This window comes from Cibotium barometz, chromosome 41, assembly GCF_041138505.1.
Source record: "Cibotium barometz isolate CiBa-2024 chromosome 41, ASM4113850v1, whole genome shotgun sequence".
Classification (NCBI taxonomy): Eukaryota; Viridiplantae; Streptophyta; class Polypodiopsida; order Cyatheales; family Cibotiaceae; genus Cibotium; species Cibotium barometz.
The window spans coordinates 26540615-26557719 of NC_141086.1; the positions used below are offsets into that span (position 1 = coordinate 26540615).

A 17105-nucleotide genomic window follows, 5' to 3' on the forward strand; every position below is an offset into this window, starting at 1 on the left:
CCCTATGTTATACATTTTGGATGGATGTATTGTAGCTTTGTTTTTTTCCATGCATCTAAAGTTATTGCTATCATCCTCATTATGCATGTGAATAGTTATCTATGTTTTCATAATCATGGTACCTTATGGTACCATTGTAACATTTAGTTTGGTCTCATAGACCCTTTGGGTCTTTCATCAAAGACCGAGGAGCATTACACATTACCTTACTATGAGATTCGAGGGAGATTTCATTGTCTCTTTCAAGACATATTCAGTCCCCTCTCACAGGTTATGCATTATGAGGACTAGAGATGCTTGGCTTGGGTCTGTATCTACTGTCGTTTTGTTGTGCAATCAAGAGACCATGGCTAGATGGCACCTGGGATTCTACGCACTCGCCCCCGCATTTGGGGGGGCATCTACTGTCGTTTTGTTGTGCCACCAAGAGACCATGGCTAGATGGCACCTGGGATTCTACGCACTCGCCCCCGCATTTGGGGTTCCAGGCGGCGTAGGGCCTATTAGCTGGAGATCTTGGACATACTCCACAGCCATGGAGAGGCTAGTCCAAGGGTAGGAGGCACCATTGTAGCTCTATGCTCGCTTATGGAGGAGGGTGATAGTATCATTGGATAAGGAGATTCGGGTATCTATGGCCCATCTTGTTCCGAGGTTTTCAATACCACATGTATATGGGAGGGGCAGGGGGTCTTCTTTCCATGTTCACACTTACACATGGAACCTTTGCAACACATGTTGCTTTTGTAGACATTAATAAATTTTTTTGTTTGTTGCTTCTCTCTTCTTTCTCAAGAGTCATCAAGACTCACACCCCCTCCTTTGAAAACTTGACTCACACCCCCTCCTTTGAAAAGGGAGACTCCCACACGTTCTCACCCCCCTTCCCCCCCTTTTATACGATTTCTAAACGACGATGGAGGAGAGCGAAACCTCAACATCCTCAACAACGACAGCAGCTGCTGCTGCAGAGTATCCGGCCTCGCCCGGCTTCCAGAGGCTGTCGGAATCCATGTGCGCACCGCAATATGCCGCGTCTCTTAAATGTACTCTCTCTCTACTATCAATAATAAAATCCATTTTGTCTGTTTTTCAATTTCCATGGAAATTTTCTCATCTTTTTTATATGAGGAGAATGCATACGTTTTATCCTTCTTTTTTTTTTTGAAAAAGGGGTATAACATTACAGTTGGTGAAGCCTAAATATGGCTTTGAATTTGTGTTTAGGACATGCTTTACTCTAGTGTTTTGAATTTATTCTAGGACACACCTCTAGATGTAGCCATGGCTACAAGCACAAGTATGCCCTAGATTGGATATAAGCTAGGGTGGGGTTGATGCTACACTCATCAATGTTGTGGTCAAAGCTGACAAAAAATACGAAGAAGATGGACTTATCTACCTAGCTAGTGGGTTCAACGTGGACTTAGAAGCCTAGGGTGGCACAAGGGTGTGTGTCTGCTAGATTGGCATCTGATTGTCGGAGTAGCTTTGCAAATATTATGCATGGAATAAGTTTTGTCATCTTACATTGATATTCCACCTCTTTTTGGCTCAGTGGAGAGATTAAATCTAGCGCATGTTGGGTCTTTTATTTTCTTTTAAAACTGACTTCACATGAATGCAAGGTTGATTCTTAAAACTCAAAACATGCACCTATTTTTAGCAATACATTACAACTCCTGCACTAGGGGGGGAATATCTTTCAACCTTACCAATCACCTTAATTCACCTAGATCTTGAGATCTGCCAAGTTGTGAAGTTGGTGACAATTTCTCTTGTTGAATCCACCCCAAGCTGGTGAGGCATGCTTAGCCATGGTGTGGACCATGGATCTATGCACATAGATAGCATAGACTAAATGATTTTTCAAGGCTCAAATTTTTCTTGCCAATCTCGTTACTCTTAAGGCTGAGAGGGAGAAAGGGTATGTGGGCTAGAGTGTGGATCATGCTATGCGTTACAGCTTTGGCATTGAGTTGCTCAAGGATAGTGTTAATACTCTGTGGATCGTGGAAGCAACCATCTTGAAAAAGATTTCTATTCCAAGAAGAATACTGTAAATGTTGTTGAAGAGCCTGTTAGAAGTCATCTCCTGTCTATATTTATTCACCAGGGCCTCTGTTGTGGGTGTGCCCGCCCTGTATAAGGTGTTTTATCATTTTTCCACACTCCCCGTATTTTCCCCTATTTTTTCCCATTTTTCCTAGTGGTGGGGAGGGTTGCCAGAGGATGCCAGGAGCACTCCAGTGCTGGCCGACTGCATGTTTCTCAGTCGTGGGCTACTGGACTGCTGGCCGACTGCACTTGCTCAGTCGTGGACACTTATCTGCTGGCCGACTGCATTTATGGAGTCGTGGGACCATTTTCAACAGTCGTGGGCACCTTTTATGCTAGCCGACTGCTCTCCCAGGGATGTATATCTAGGCCCCTTGCCCCCACCACTCATTCATTCAGTTTTCTCGGGATCTTGTGTATAGAGAAGAGTTTACACACCTATCTCTCTGTGTTTCTTGTGCTGTTTATTTTCTGCAGTCTACTTGCTCTTGTCTACCCAAGTTTGGTTATCATTTCCGTTGCATATTCTGACATGGTATCAGAGCCCTAGGCTCTAGACAGATCTTGGGCGTTTTTCTGAGCAAGAGGGGGAGCGTTAGGCTGCTGATTGGTGGACTGTTTTGGGCTGAACGGGAAGAGAAGGTGCAAGAGGAAGGCGGGCTAAGGTGCTGGACAGCCACTTGCAGGTTTACAGTTTTTTTTCCCCACCCACCCACCCTTTCAGGTTACTCTCCGCGATGGCAGATTTACTAGAGATGGCTGAGAAGCACGTGAAGATTCCGACTCTCCCCACGTTCCCAGTGGATCGTCAGTTGGACGGGTCCAATTACGACATCTGGAAGGTCATGATGGAGTCGGTGCTGGAGTCATATGACCTTGCTGATTTTATTATCATCGGGGTTCCACGGCCGGAATCTGAGGAAGGGGAGTTACTATCGACGAGGAAGGACCGAGAGGCACGGGCACACATGTGGGATCGTGTCAACGCCAGGGTCCGGTCGTTTATTTTCCTCAATTGCACACCACAAGTGATCAATCATGTGAAGCACATGACGCTGGCGAGAGGCATATGGGAGCACTTGGCTTCTTTGTATAACAGGGTATCCCCCATGAAACGGATCTCCTTGGAAGTGCAGATGCGGGTTATGAACCCTGCAAAGTCTTCGACGATGCGGGAACACATCAACAAGCTGCAGGCCCTTCAGCAGGAAGTCCTACAAGCTGGGAAAGAGATATCATCTGAAGATATGGCCATCACTCTGCTTTCCCACTTGCCTGGTCAGTATTCTGCTTTCTATTCCTCGTTGATCACGAGTGGCAAGCTCAGCACCATTACTTGGGAGGAGCTTGTGCCAATGGTCTTGGACCAAGAGGAACGTTTCACGAACCCTCCTCACGGCGGAGGTTCGGAGGCCTTAACTGGCCAACGGTTGAAAGGCCGGAATAACAGCAAAGGCAAAGGGAAGGCTTCACCGGAGAAGTCTTCTGAGAAGAAGCCTGATCCAGAACGAGAGAAGCTGAAGGCCGAAAGATCTTGTAATGATTGTGGCGAGAAAGGCCACTACTGGAGGAAGTGCCCTAAGCGGACAGGGAAGAGTGCTGATTCCTCAGCCTCAGATTCAAAGACTCTGGCATTTGTGCACTTAGAGATGGTGGACTCCGATGCTTCATCATCTTTGAGCGAGGAGGCAGTTGGCTTCACCGCGAAGGATTCCCGGGAATGGATTCTCGACAGTGGTGCTTCCAGGCACATGACTCCATCCCGTGACTTCTTTCTGGATCTGAAACGGCAGTCAGGTCGTATCTTTATTGGCGCGATAACTCCACTATTCCGATATATAGTGAGGGCCGGATGGAGATTATTCCCAACGGCAAGGGGAGCAAGCATGCTTCCCGTGTTCTTTATGTCCCTGCTCTGGGTTTTCATCTTCTGTCAGTGCATGAGGTATGCAAGACTGGCTTTCGGGTGGAATTTGAGGAGCATTCAGTTGCTCTAAGGGACCGTGAGACTGGCAAAGTTGTTTGGGAAGGTAGTGTGGAGAATGGCATCTACAAGCTCTCTGCACTCTCCTCATTGACAGGTTCTCTGGTCGGAGATTTGTGACACTTTCGTTTTGGCCACTTAAATGTGGATGCTTTGAGGCGTGCCTTCCGGGACCAGATGGTGGTTGGCTTGCCAGATGTTGGTAGTAGGCAAGGACGTTGCAGTTCTTGCATACGTGGTAAGCAGCACAGGGAATCCTTTCCGAAGCAGGCTTCCAGGCTGGCTTCGAAACCATTGGAGTTGATTCACACTGACTTGTGTGGACCTCAGCAGATACCATCTTTGGGAGGATCTCTCTTTATGCTGCTGCTTGATGATTGTACCAGATTCACGTGGGTCTACTTTCTTTCCCAGAGAAGGACTAGGCTTTTGCTCGGTTCAAGGATTGGCACGTGATGGTGGAGAAAGAGTCTGGATATCAGGTGAAGACTCTCAGGGCTGATAAAGGAGGTGAATTCTCCTCGATTGTATTTTTCAGATTTTGTGCAGATCATGGCATCAAAAGGGAATTGGCCAATACTGGATCGCCTTCGGAGAATGGAGTTGTTGAACGTAAGAACAGGACTGTGGTGGAGATGGCGAGGACCATGCTGGAGCATCGTGATCTTCCTCGTCCACTTTGGGGTGAGGCTGTGGCAATGGCTGTCCATACCATCAACCGCTCTCCGACGACTTCAGTACCCCATATGACTCCATTTGAGGCATATTTTGGCAGGAAACCCGATGTCTCGCACTTCCGTGTCTTTGGGAGTGATGCGTATGTACATATTCCGAAGAAGCAAAGGGGGAAGCTTGACTCCAAGTCCCGCAAGCTGGTATTTGTGGGGTATAACTCTCTTTCCAAGGGATACAGGTTGTATGATCCAGATAGGAATGAGATTGTTGTCAGCCGGGATGTGGTTTTTGGCGAGCATGTTCCAGCATCCACTGTCGAGGAGCCGCCACTTCTTGGAGATCCGGAGGAGTCTGATGATGATTCCCAGTCTATCATTCCAGTTGATCCACCTCAGTCATCACAGGAGGTTGAGCCCGCAGCTGGAGTAGAGCCCCTGCGACCACAGGAGGCTCCACGATCTGTTCGAGTACCTAGGTGGTTGTTAGACACCCTTCGGGAGTTAGGTGTCACGGAGCTTCCCTCCGAGTGGACCACAGAGGACGGCCCTCGAAGATCACATAGAGTCCGAGATAAAAGCAACACAACGGAGCTTCTTCAGGTGAACTATGGTTTGATGTCTCGTATCATGCGGGATAAAGAGCTCACTTCCGTAAAGGAAGCCCTTTCACAGGATACTTGGAGGAAAGCCATGCAGGTGGAACTTGATGCCATCGAGAAGAACCACACTTGGGAGTTGGTACCGAGGCCGTCGAAGCGGTCAGTCATTGGTGTCAAATGGGTCTTTAAGACCAAATATGCGTCTGATGGGTCGGTGGACAAACACAAAGCCAGGCTTGTGGCTAAAGGTTATGCTCAGCAGCCAGGCATCGACTACGAGGATACCTTTGCACCGACAGCGTGGATGTCCACGATTCGGACCGTTCTTGCCTTGCTTCTTCTCAGAGGTGGCCCGTGTATGAGATGGATGTAAAATCTGCGTTCCTTAATGGTGACCTGCAGGAGGAGGTGTACGTTGAGCAGCCTCCAGGCTTTATTGTTCCAGGATCGGAAGGGATGGTTTATAGGTTACGTAAGGCCTTGTATGGTCTTAAGCAGGCTCCCAGGGCTTGGAATCAGAAGATTGATTCCTTCTTTATTCGGATTGGATTTCAGAGATCGGTTGCAGATCCGAACCTGTATCTCTTTCGGGAACGCGGCATGGTCGCACTTATCATCCTTTATGTGGATGATCTCATTCTCACCGGCGGTCATGTGGAGCACATTGGAGTGACGAAGGCTGCCTTGTCAAAGGAGTTTGAGATGACCGATTTAGGCTTACTCCACTTCTTTTTGGGATTGGAGATCTGACAGACCCAGAGGGGGTTTTTCGTCTCTCAGCAGCGGTATGTTCATGAGTTGCTTGAGGCCTTTGGGATGGAGAACTCCAAGCCTATTACTTCACCGATGGACCCGAACACAAAGTTAACCGTTACAGATCCTAGTGAGCCAGTTGATGCCTCGTAGTACCGGAAGTTGGTTGGTTCATTGATCTGGTCGTTGAGCACCAGATTGGACTTGAGCTTCTCCGTGGGGCTGTTGAGCTCTTTTATGCAGACGCCATTGAAGTCTCATTGGGACGCAGGATTGCGGATCTTGCGGTATCTGCAGAGTACGAAGGATCTGGGACTCTTTTACACAGGAGGGAATGGAGTCAAGCTCCAAGGATGGAGTGACTCAGATTGGGGAGGAGATCCAGACACGAGGAGATCTACTTCAGGATACAGTTTTACCCTCGGCTCAGGAGCAGTTTCTTGGAGCAGCAAGAGGCAGCCAACTATTGCCCTTTCTTCGACAGAGGCAAAGTATCGGGCTACTTGTGGTGCTGCTTGTGAGGTTGTATGGCTGCGGAGGCTGCTAGGCGAGATTGGGTTTCCACAGAGGGAGCCCACAGTCATCCATTGCGATAACCAGAGTTGTATAGCTATTGCTCGGAACCCGGTTTTCCATGCCCGGACCAAGCATATAGAGATACAGTATCACTTTGTACGTGAGAAGATCTTGGCTGGTGACATCTTGCTACTTTATTGTTCGACGGAGGACAATGCGGCGGAGCCGCGGACCTCTTCACGAAGTCTCTACCTCAGGCTACGCTTAGGCGGCACTTCAGCTCCCTTGGGTTGGTTTCACAGCCAGGAGCTGAGAGGGGGTGTTAGAAGTCATCTCCTGTCTATATTTATACACCAGGGCCTCTGTTGTGGGTGTGCCCGCCCTGTATAAGGTGTTTTATCATTTTTCCACACTTCCCGTATTTTCCCCTATTTTTTCCCATTTTTCCTAGTGGTGGGGAGGGTTGCCAGAGGATGCCAGGAGCACTCCAGTGCTGGCCGACTGCATGTTTCTCAGTCGTGGGCTACTGGACTGCTGGACGACTGCACTTGCTCAGTCGTGGGCACTTATCTGCTGGCCGACTGCATTTATGGAGTCGTGGGACCATTTTCAGCAGTCGTGGGCACCTTTTATGCTAGCCGACTGCTCTCCCAGGGATGTATATATAGGCCCCTTGCCCCCACCACTCATTCATTCAGTTTTCTCGGGATCTTGTGTATCGAGAAGAGTTTACACACCTATCTCTCTGTGTTTCTTGTGCTGTTTATTTTCTGGAGTCTACTTGCTCTTGTCTACCCAAGTTTGGTTATCATTTCCGCTGCATATTTTGACAGAGCCTTCTACAAAGGAGACCAACTATTTTATGGACGATTGGGGTTTTCAAATTCCACATTGTGTGTTGTTGTTTTTCTTTTGTTTGTGTGACCTAAAATCCCTGGTTTGTCTCTACCCTTGGGACACCATAAGTGGCATATAAAACTAGAGTCATGTGATTTATCCTTGAGTCTTGACCAAGAAAACTAGCATGAGAAACCATGAGCCTAGATTTATCTTTGACACAATATGAGGCAATCGCTTGGGGGGGGGGGGGGGTGTTGGGATCAAGGTCTTGCTTATGTGTTTGTTTGTGTGTAGGTGAACATCCTCTTACAAAGGAGTAAACACCCACTTAGGTTTTTCTCACTCTCAAGAGGGGCTAGCATAATATCTAGATATTATTTGTGTTTTGACATAAGCAGTGATGTCATTGGGGAAACCTTTATACTTATAAAGGTGCATGTACTTCATTGAAAATATCAACTAATCTATATATCATTGAGTCATGCAAATCACTCTCTCTAGATCTTTGATCTCTCTCTATCTCTCGCTCTACTCGCCATGGATATTTTCCACCCACCATAGTCTCTCTATGTTGTAAACCCTAACGCTAGATTCTACAAGTGCTAGCCAGGAGTATACAATAGGTCACAAGACTGTGATTTGACGTCTTCATTCTCAGCCACATCTTGTACTTGAATTTCAGTTGTATTACGTTCTTCTTGTACATAATATAGAGCAATAGTTTAGGACTCGTGTGTGGTGTATGTGTGACTCTGCTGCACTCTTCTTTCTATCTCTGTAGCACATAGGCGCAAGTATTCTACATAAACATTTGTCGGAATGGATTCTTGCTCCTCCACTTCTCATGTTGCCACATGGCAGTGTGTTATCCCACAGTGGGTTGAGGTTAAATTAACCTCTCTATATAGGGCAAAACGCCCTTGGTCTCCGACTCTCCTCTTACCCCCCACCTTTGTTTGCTTGGTGCTCCGTGCCCCGCGTTCTTCATGGTATTAGAGCCTCGTCAGCTCCAGCTGCCTGGCTTCGGGCCTAGCATCCAGGGGCGTTGTTGGAATGGATTCTTGCTCCTCTGCTTCTCACGCTGTCACATGGCAGTTCGTTATCCCACATAGTGGGTTGGGGTTAAATTAACCCCTCTAAATAGGGCAAAATGCCCTTGGTCTCCCCTTATTCCCCACCTTTATTGGTGGTCTCATGGGATGTTGGGGGGGAGCCGGCCAGTTGATGGTCGTCTTCTGAGTGCCGCGCTTCCTTTTGCATGGTGCTTCCGTCTCTGCGTGTTGCGCCTTTGTTCGCTTGGTGCTCCGTGCCGCATTCTTTCAACATTGATTGGCTCGTTGCTTGGCTCGGAACACCTCTTGAGAGAGTTGTGTCTGCGACAGAACTGTTGTTATCCTCCATGGCCTTAATAGCTTCTCCTTTAGGAATATCCTTGCCCTTCTGCAATTGGATTTTTTGTGGAGTTTGAGGCTTGGGACTCTTCAGTGACTTGAGAGTTGTAGCAAGGCGAATTACGTCAGAAAGATCATGGGACTGATGTTCACAAACATTTGCATGCAAGGACGATTTCAAACCATCCACGAGATGCTTAACTTGCTCCGACCGTCCAGATGGTCCTTGTGAGCAAGGCTAGAAGCTTCCAGAAACATGCCAGGTAGTCGGTTATTTAACTGCCCACCTTGCTCCAGGCAAAGCACTTGCATTGCCGCTTTAGCTCATGGGCATGACCGGAAGCTTTGAGAAACATGCTTCCGGGCAAAGCTATCACGTGCACGCCCGTGCCATGGCTAATCTTTGGCATGAACCTGTCTTAATCTCTGATTAGTGCGGCAGTTAGGATAAGCATTTAGGTCACCATTAGTAGCATCAGCAGTCACAGCATCAGAACCATCAATTTATAAGCATCGTAAGCGTCAACATCAGAAGCATCAGCATCATCATCAGTTTCAGCAGCATCAACTTCATCATCAGCACATGGAGGCTTGGGCTTATGTCAGTTGGCTGTAGACAGGCTGTCGGCCTTCTGCTGGCTGTTGGCAGCCAGCAGAAGGCCTAGCAGCAGACGGCTGCTGCCCAAACACTGGTCGACAGAGCAGGGGACATTAAATCGCGGCATTTAACACATTAAAGTGTGAAAATATACCCAAAAGGGTATTTTACCCAGCCCAAAAAGGGCTATTTAGTCATTCAACTTCACATTTATCTGCTGGCCGACCAGCACCCTCCCTTTCCATATAAATATGAGGTGCATCCTTATTCAACGAATCAGTAAAAGAGCACCTTCTCTGCTGTTGGTCGCCTACATCTGGCTCCTCATCAGTGCCCAACATCTGCCTTCTCTGCTGCTGGTGCAGGCCGCCTACATCAGGGCCATCTACAGCGCTTGTCATCGCCTACATCAGGGCTGTCTACAGCGTTTCTCCATCGCCTACATCAGGGGCATGTTCTGCGTTTGTCATCGCCTACATCAGGGCTGATCTCAGCGTTTTCACCTTCAGGTGTACTTCTGCGTTTGTCTTCAGCACACCTTCAGGCTGACTTCAGCGTTTCTTCACAAGGAGTACTTCAGCATCTACAGCAGCCTTACATCAGGGATTTATTGGCGCTTACATCAGGCTTACTACGGGACTGTTGTCTGCGTTTTTGGGACAGCAGCCTCTTTGCTCCTTCGGAGTCTCATATAGAGCTCTTGTACTGGATTTCATCATTTATATATACATCCCCATTGCATGCTGTGTGATTTGCTCTGATCTCTTTTGCCCTCACATGGTATCAGAGCTATCGTGAGCAAAAGGATTGAAGACCTTGAGAGCACAGCATGGATCGTCTACCCATGATTCCGGAGGATCAGCCTTTCTGTCAAATCCCCACGGATCCCCTCGTGATCGATCTTGGTTCGAAACTCGAATCCTGCAAACAAACGAACAACAAACAACAAAGGGGGTGCAGGCCTGACTCACCTCCCAACCATGACAGCCGTGGGCAAGCCCACAGTCTTGGCTGTCCCCACCGAGCCACGAGCTGAGCTAACAGGATGACGTACCGACCAATCTCCTCCTCGCGACGTCCCATACCGCCACGAAGCTGCCCTCGCGGGCCCCGAGACTGCTGCCGGCCTCGGCTGCGTAAAGCAGGTGCACGTCTGCACTAGATCCAGGCTCCAAGACTATAGAGCTCTCACAAACTCGCGAGACTCTCTATATACCAATAACTAACCTTGGCTACCCTTTTATAGGCTCTTGGCCGGTCATCGGGCGTCCACACTTGGCCGCCCGCCCGTCCATACTTGGGTGCGTGCCCGTTAGTATTTCCCTAACTTAGCTCGTCAATCAGCCTGCCTAGTTCCAAGCTTCCCCAAGCCTCGAAACTAGTCTTGCATGCATATAGCACATGGTAGATACACACTGTGCACATGACATACTCCCCTTCCTCTAAGAGCTCACTCCTGAGCTCACTAAAAAGCCAGGGTAATCTCTCTGAAGAGTAGTCAATGTCTCCCATGTAGCGTTCTCCTCAACACGATCCTTCTACTTGATCTTGTATTCCGTGATAAGCGTATTACGCAATCTTCGTTCACGAAATCCAAGAATCTTTTTAGGTTCGTGCGGAACAAATGTCATGTCCTCGACATCTATAATTTCTTGAGGAGTAACTAATTGATCTGCTCCACCTAGTACTTCCTTAAGTCTACTGACATGAAATACAAGATGAACTTTCACATGAGAAGGCAAATCCAATTCATATGCAACTGAACTGATCCGTCGTGTAATACGAAATGGTCCACAGTATCTAGGGGATAATTTCGGAGATCTACCTGTCTGTAAAGTCTGGGAATCTTTTGGAACTCGCAAATACACCATCGTTGCTTCAGAGAACTCTCTAGGTGAACGATGTCTATTAGAATAAAACCTGTCTCGGTCTTGAGCACTTCTAATAGATTCCTTTGCAACTTGTAACATTTCTTGCATATCTTGCAAAAAATTACGTGCTGCATCATGCTGAAGTCCTGAGAATCCTACTGTAACAGGTGATCTAGGTTGAAAACCATACATAAGCATGAAAGGACTAAACCTTGTACTTGTATGCTTAGTACTGTTATATGCAAATTCTAACATAGGAAGATAATCCTCCCATGAACTCTGTCTTTTGGATACATATGCTCGAAGCATATCCTCCAAAATCTGTTTCACTCTTTCAGTTTGGCCATCAGATTGAGGATGATCAGAGGAACTCAAATTCAAAGTTGTTTCCAACTTCTCAAAAACAAGTTTCCAAAAATCACTCGTAAACTTAGCGTCCCTATCACTGACTATGTCCTGCGGTAACCCGTACAGTCTAAACAATTGCTCGATAAACTGCCGTGCTAATTGCGTAGCTGTAATAGTCTTCCGGGTTGGTAAAAATCTAGCCATTTTTGTCAAGCGATCTACCACAACCCAAATAGAATCGTGGCCTTGATGTGTTCTTGGCAATCCGGTAATAAAATTTATGGAAATACTTTCCCATTTATTACCTGGGATTTGCAAAGGATGCAACAACCGAGCTTGTCTAAAGCGTTCAGCTTTACTTGCCTGACAAATCTGACACTTGAGAACATAATCTTCTACATACCCTTTCATCTTCGGCCAATAAAAAGTGTGTTTCACTAATGATAGTGTCCTGTGTACCCCAGGATGTTCAACAGAAGGGGCGTTGTGACACTCCCTCAGAATCTTGGACCTAATGTCCGGGATCTGTGGTACACAAATTTTGCCATTACGGAACAGTAAACCATTCCGAATCATCCACTGGCCTCCTGCAGCCTGAATGGTAGACTGCTCAGTCTCATCGAGTCTTGGTCAATCAATGAGCTCCCGTCCTGGATCTTCTGCCAAAATGGACCAAAATAACTATCAGTCCTGCAAAGCCCTCTCAATGACTGAAATAAGTCAGTAGAAATCTCGGTGAACGACAAAGAATTCACCTTTCTAATTTGACTAAGCGCATCTGCAATACTATTCATGGACCCTTTTCGATAACGGTTCTTAAAATCAAAATCTTGCATTAACTCTGCCCAACGAGCTTTCCTGCCTCTCAAATCATCCGCATCACACACATACTTGATTGACTGATGATCAGTCAATACCACAAACTTGGAGCCATATAAATAATGTCTCCAAACCTTGAGAGCATGGATCACAGCATAAAGCTCCTTCTCAAGGGTTGGCCAATGAGATTGAGTGTCGTCTAGCTTTTTACTTTCAAAAGCAACCGGTCTACCATCTTGAAATAAAGCAGTCCCGATAGCAAAGTCACTGGCATCAGTTTCAAGAACATAAGGCCGACTAGGATCAGGTAATGCTAAGATAGGTACTTCCTTGACTTTATCTTTCAAAAGTCTGAAGGCCATATCCAAATCGTTATTCCAAGTGATAGGCTGATTGGACTTACGTCCACGACCTTTCAATAAGTCGGTCATCGGTAGTGTGAGCTGAGAGTACTCCCGTACAGATTTCCGAAGAAAAACAACAAAACCGAGAAAAGAACGAAGTTGTTTCACTGTTCGCGGTATAGGCTAGTCCAAAACCTTCTGAACTCGGTCATAGTCAATGCTCAATCCATCTCTAGTGATCTTGTGTCCCAAGTAAATGATGTCGGTCATAACGAACTCACATTTACTTAACTTAGCATATAGTCGATTCTGTCTTAAAATAGATAAGACAATCGTGAGGTGTCTGACATGATCCTCAAGAGTACGACTATAAATCAAAATATCATCCAGGAACACCACCACAAATTTCTCCAAATGTTCACGAAAAAGATCGTTCACATCATTTGCTGGAAAGTGGCTGGAGCATTGGTTAACCCAAAAGGTAATACGAGAAACTCGTAATGGCCATACCTAGTCCGAAAGGCGGTTCTTTCGACATGCCTTTCATGAATACGTATCTGGTGATAGCCAGTACGTAAATCTATCTTCGTGAAATATTTCGCTCCTGCTAACCGGTCAATCAGGTCATCTGATCTAGGGAGAGGATAACGGTTCTTAATGGTCAGCTTGTTCAATCTCTTGTAATCTATACAAATTCTCCAAGTATTGTCCTTCTTTCTCCTAAGCAACACAGGTGCACCCCAAGGTGATTTACTTGGACGGATCTGGCCCATCCTCAAATAATCTTCGAGTTGTTTAGCCAACTCATCTTCCTCAGCTTGGCTCATCCTATAAGGTGGAATACTGACAGGATGAGCACCAGGGATCAAGTCAATACGATGATCTATTGCCCGTTCAGGTGGTAAACCCGATGGCAGTTCCTTAGGAAATACATCTTGAAACGAATCAAGTATCTTCTGTAATTCTTTGCTTTCAAACACACTCAATTCATTTACATCCATGGAAGGGATGAGAAAAGAAGAAAGTGGAATCAATATACAATGGAAAGCGGTATACAAAGAAGAATCCATTATATTTCCAAAATCAATTGTATTTACAAGAGGTCCTTGAGAGGGATGAATACAATTACCTAAAATACTATACTTGGTGTCCCTATGCTGAAAAGAAAAAATATGACTAGACCAATCTATCTGGACGTCAAGAGTCTTAAACCACTCAATCCCTAATAACAAGTCTACATTTTCCAGATGCATAACATAGCATTCCAGAGTGTCTTTGTAGTCCTGAATCTGGATTGGAAGCATCTCCACCTTGCGATCCCAAACTTGTCTTCCCGCAGGTAGACGTACCTCATAGGTATGGTCGCTGAGTGTCGTATTAAGACTCAATTTCTGCACAAGTTTGTAGTTAACAAAGTTATGCGAACTGCCAGGGTCTAAAAGAATGTGAATCTTATGGCCCTTCACTTCTCCATAAACGCGGAGAAGATCATGCATGCCAAATACCTTAGAATTGAATACAAGTACTAGGGCGAGAAAGTACAGTAATTGACGTACCTGTCAAAGACAATTGGTTAGCTGCCTTGGGCTTGGGTCCTGCGTTTGACTTGGTACCCTTTTGCTTCGGGCACTCGTTACGCATGTGTCCTTTTTCTTCGCAGATAAAACGACGTTCTTCCTTCTTGAGCTTTAAAGCCCTAAGGAGTCGTTGCTTCTTCGCTGGTGTCGAACTGGAACTCTTCGAAGGTTGGTCCGAAGACTTACCTTCAATCATGTTAGCCATAGGTGCGGAGAACTTTCTTTTATGCTTGTTCCCCTGCTCGGTAACGGGTTTTGACTTGGAAGAGACCATCGTATCATCATAGATACGAGCTGAATGAATGGCCCCGTCCAAAGTTTTACATTTGTTATTTTTAACCTGTAATCGGTACGAGTCTGGTAAACTAGCTACGAAAAACCCCAAAAGAGTAGTGGGATCCATCTTTGTAGCTTTCATCTGCAAGTCACGAAACTTCTGGAGGTAGACCTCATAAGTGAGGTGCTGCGAGGTCATGGTCAAAGCTGTAAACCGGGCAACAACATCGTAATCATCGTCTTTCTTGAGGAATTCTTTCTTGAAAACGTCTTCGAATTGTGCCCAAGTTGTTGGCTTAGGGTTGAGTTCCTTCCACCAAAGCAAAGCTTTGCCGGACAGGAAACCTGCTGCTAACTGGTGTCACAAATCCCTATATATTCTAGGGACATGCGGATGCGTGTCAGGCCTAGAAACATGCGGATGCATGTATGTATTATACCTGGGCATGTGTATGGATCATATGAGTGGATGCATATGAGTCCAAGGACATGGCAGGACATTTGTGGACTTTCGGGCGGTGCCCGTGTGGATTCCGGCCATGCACACATGGTGTGTTATGATGGCAGGCGGAATATTTTCAAGTACAAGAATGATGATAGGTGGTTCTCCAAGTTTACATGTGCACAATGCATAAATGATGCATGCCATAACTTTATTTTACTTTGTGTGACATTGTCTTGCTGCCTGGACAATGCTTGTTATTTTGGCTTGTGAAGCCCGAGGGACCGGGGACGCCCGGGCACCTTGTGGACACGTGTGTGCACTCTTGCTTGGGCCTAAAACTGTGGGCTTATGGGTTTTGCAGGTGGTAAGTGCGTCCACACTCAATGTACAGCTTATTTCATTTACTACTAAAGTTTATTGGTTTGCAGGTCCACACTCATTAATAAGTGGCCGGACAACTTATAATGCGTTCGCATTTGGTTGGACCAAAATTAATGAAGTCCGGACAACTTATGGCCATTTCCCATTTGGTTGGACCTAAACTTATACAAACAGGACAAATGGAGCACTATGGGCTGGACACCTACCTGGACACCTTATGGGGACACTTGTCAGCCTGTATGTGAATCCACCAAGCCCCATAGGTGGCACTGGAGAAAGGCGCCTCCTTCAAGAGGCCATTTGGGCTGTTTTATTCATAAAAAAACACATTGGAGAGCTGGTTGAAGCTTTGGGAGTTGCTACAGGGCTGGTTGCTTGCTTCCCGGACTCACACAAGCTTGGATAATGATCCCCACACTCTTCTAAAGGGCTGGTTGGTAAATTTCAGACCTGTATTTTCTGGTTATTGCGAGTTTTGGGCTGGTTACAGGTGTCCAAAGTCAACTTGGACAGTACAGGACAGCTCTAGGGACCTCCACAGGGCTGTAGGACCCTTTACAGGTGGATTTCTCGCGATAGAAAGTTGCTGTTTTGGACTGGTTATTGCACAAAACAGGCCGGACAGCAATGGAATATGTGAGCATGGATGTGTCTCAAGGATTCCTGGTGTAACAGGTGCTTAGGGCAAGCATTGGGGACACTTGCTCGCGGAGAACACAGGTTTCTGGATCAGTTTCTCGCGTGGAAACAGGGCCTAAAGATCCATTTACATCTTGTGCAGGGCGGAGTACCTGTGAGGATTGTGATACTCTTGTGCAGGGCGGATGTACCTGTGAAGAGGCTTGTGCAGGGCGGATGTACCTGTGTGTAGGGCGGATGTACCTACAGATTCTCTTGTTTGAAATGTATTCATTCATGATGTATTTGGAAGAATCAGGTGCAGGCTGGTGGTGAATCCCCAGGCACCCGTAATCTTGTACTTTGCAGACTCTTTTGGTAATATAACCTAAAGGGGGGGGGTCAGCCTATCATCGGCCCCTTTATGTGGTGTACTGTCATTTTCAGTTTTGTGGTTGTAATGCTCAAGTGTTAAGTGCTCAGAATCTTGTTCACATTTATACGATTCCAATACACGCGTCCGCCTCCCGTTACATTGGTATCAGAGCTCAGTTTTTCCCCTCATTGGAAAACGGTCTGAGGCTTGGAATCATTAGTGGTGACCTGATTTGAGTGTCATGGACAGCCACATTTCTGACAGTGTGGAGAACACACAGGACCGTGAATTTCATGGTACAAAGGATGCAAGAGATGCTGCAGGCAATGATGTCTATGGAGATGCAGGTACTCATGACACTATGCATTCTGATGTGGAATCTTTGAGACGTCAAGTGCGACGCTATAGGGCTGAAACCGAAGAGCTTAGGTCATTGAAAAATGACCCGGATGTACAAAGGGTGTTGGCTGCAAAGGCAAAGGCTTCGGTCCATGAAGTCACTTTTGAAGCAATTGCAAAGGAAATGGATGTTGAGAAACCCCGAGAGCTTGTACTTGCATACCTAATGGTTAAGGGTGATGTATACACTGAAGCAGATGGTAGTTTGGCTTTCAAGAAGCCATCCCTCATGGCTGCC

At 46.5% G+C, this 17105-nt stretch overlaps 1 protein-coding gene across 1 annotated transcript in view; it reads left to right on the top strand.

Annotated features, from left to right (window-relative positions):
- The first annotated feature begins 814 nt into the window (after positions 1 to 814).
- The window catches only part of LOC147614816 (Cox19 family protein (CHCH motif)), a 45883-nt gene continuing 29592 nt past the window's right edge, over positions 815 to 17105 (top strand). Inside the window, exon 1 of the mRNA XM_086780164.1 lies at positions 815 to 1046. Within this exon, the coding sequence (XP_086636290.1) occupies positions 917 to 1046 (130 nt within the window). The 5' untranslated portion in view covers positions 815 to 916. The remainder of the gene's footprint in view (positions 1047 to 17105) is intronic.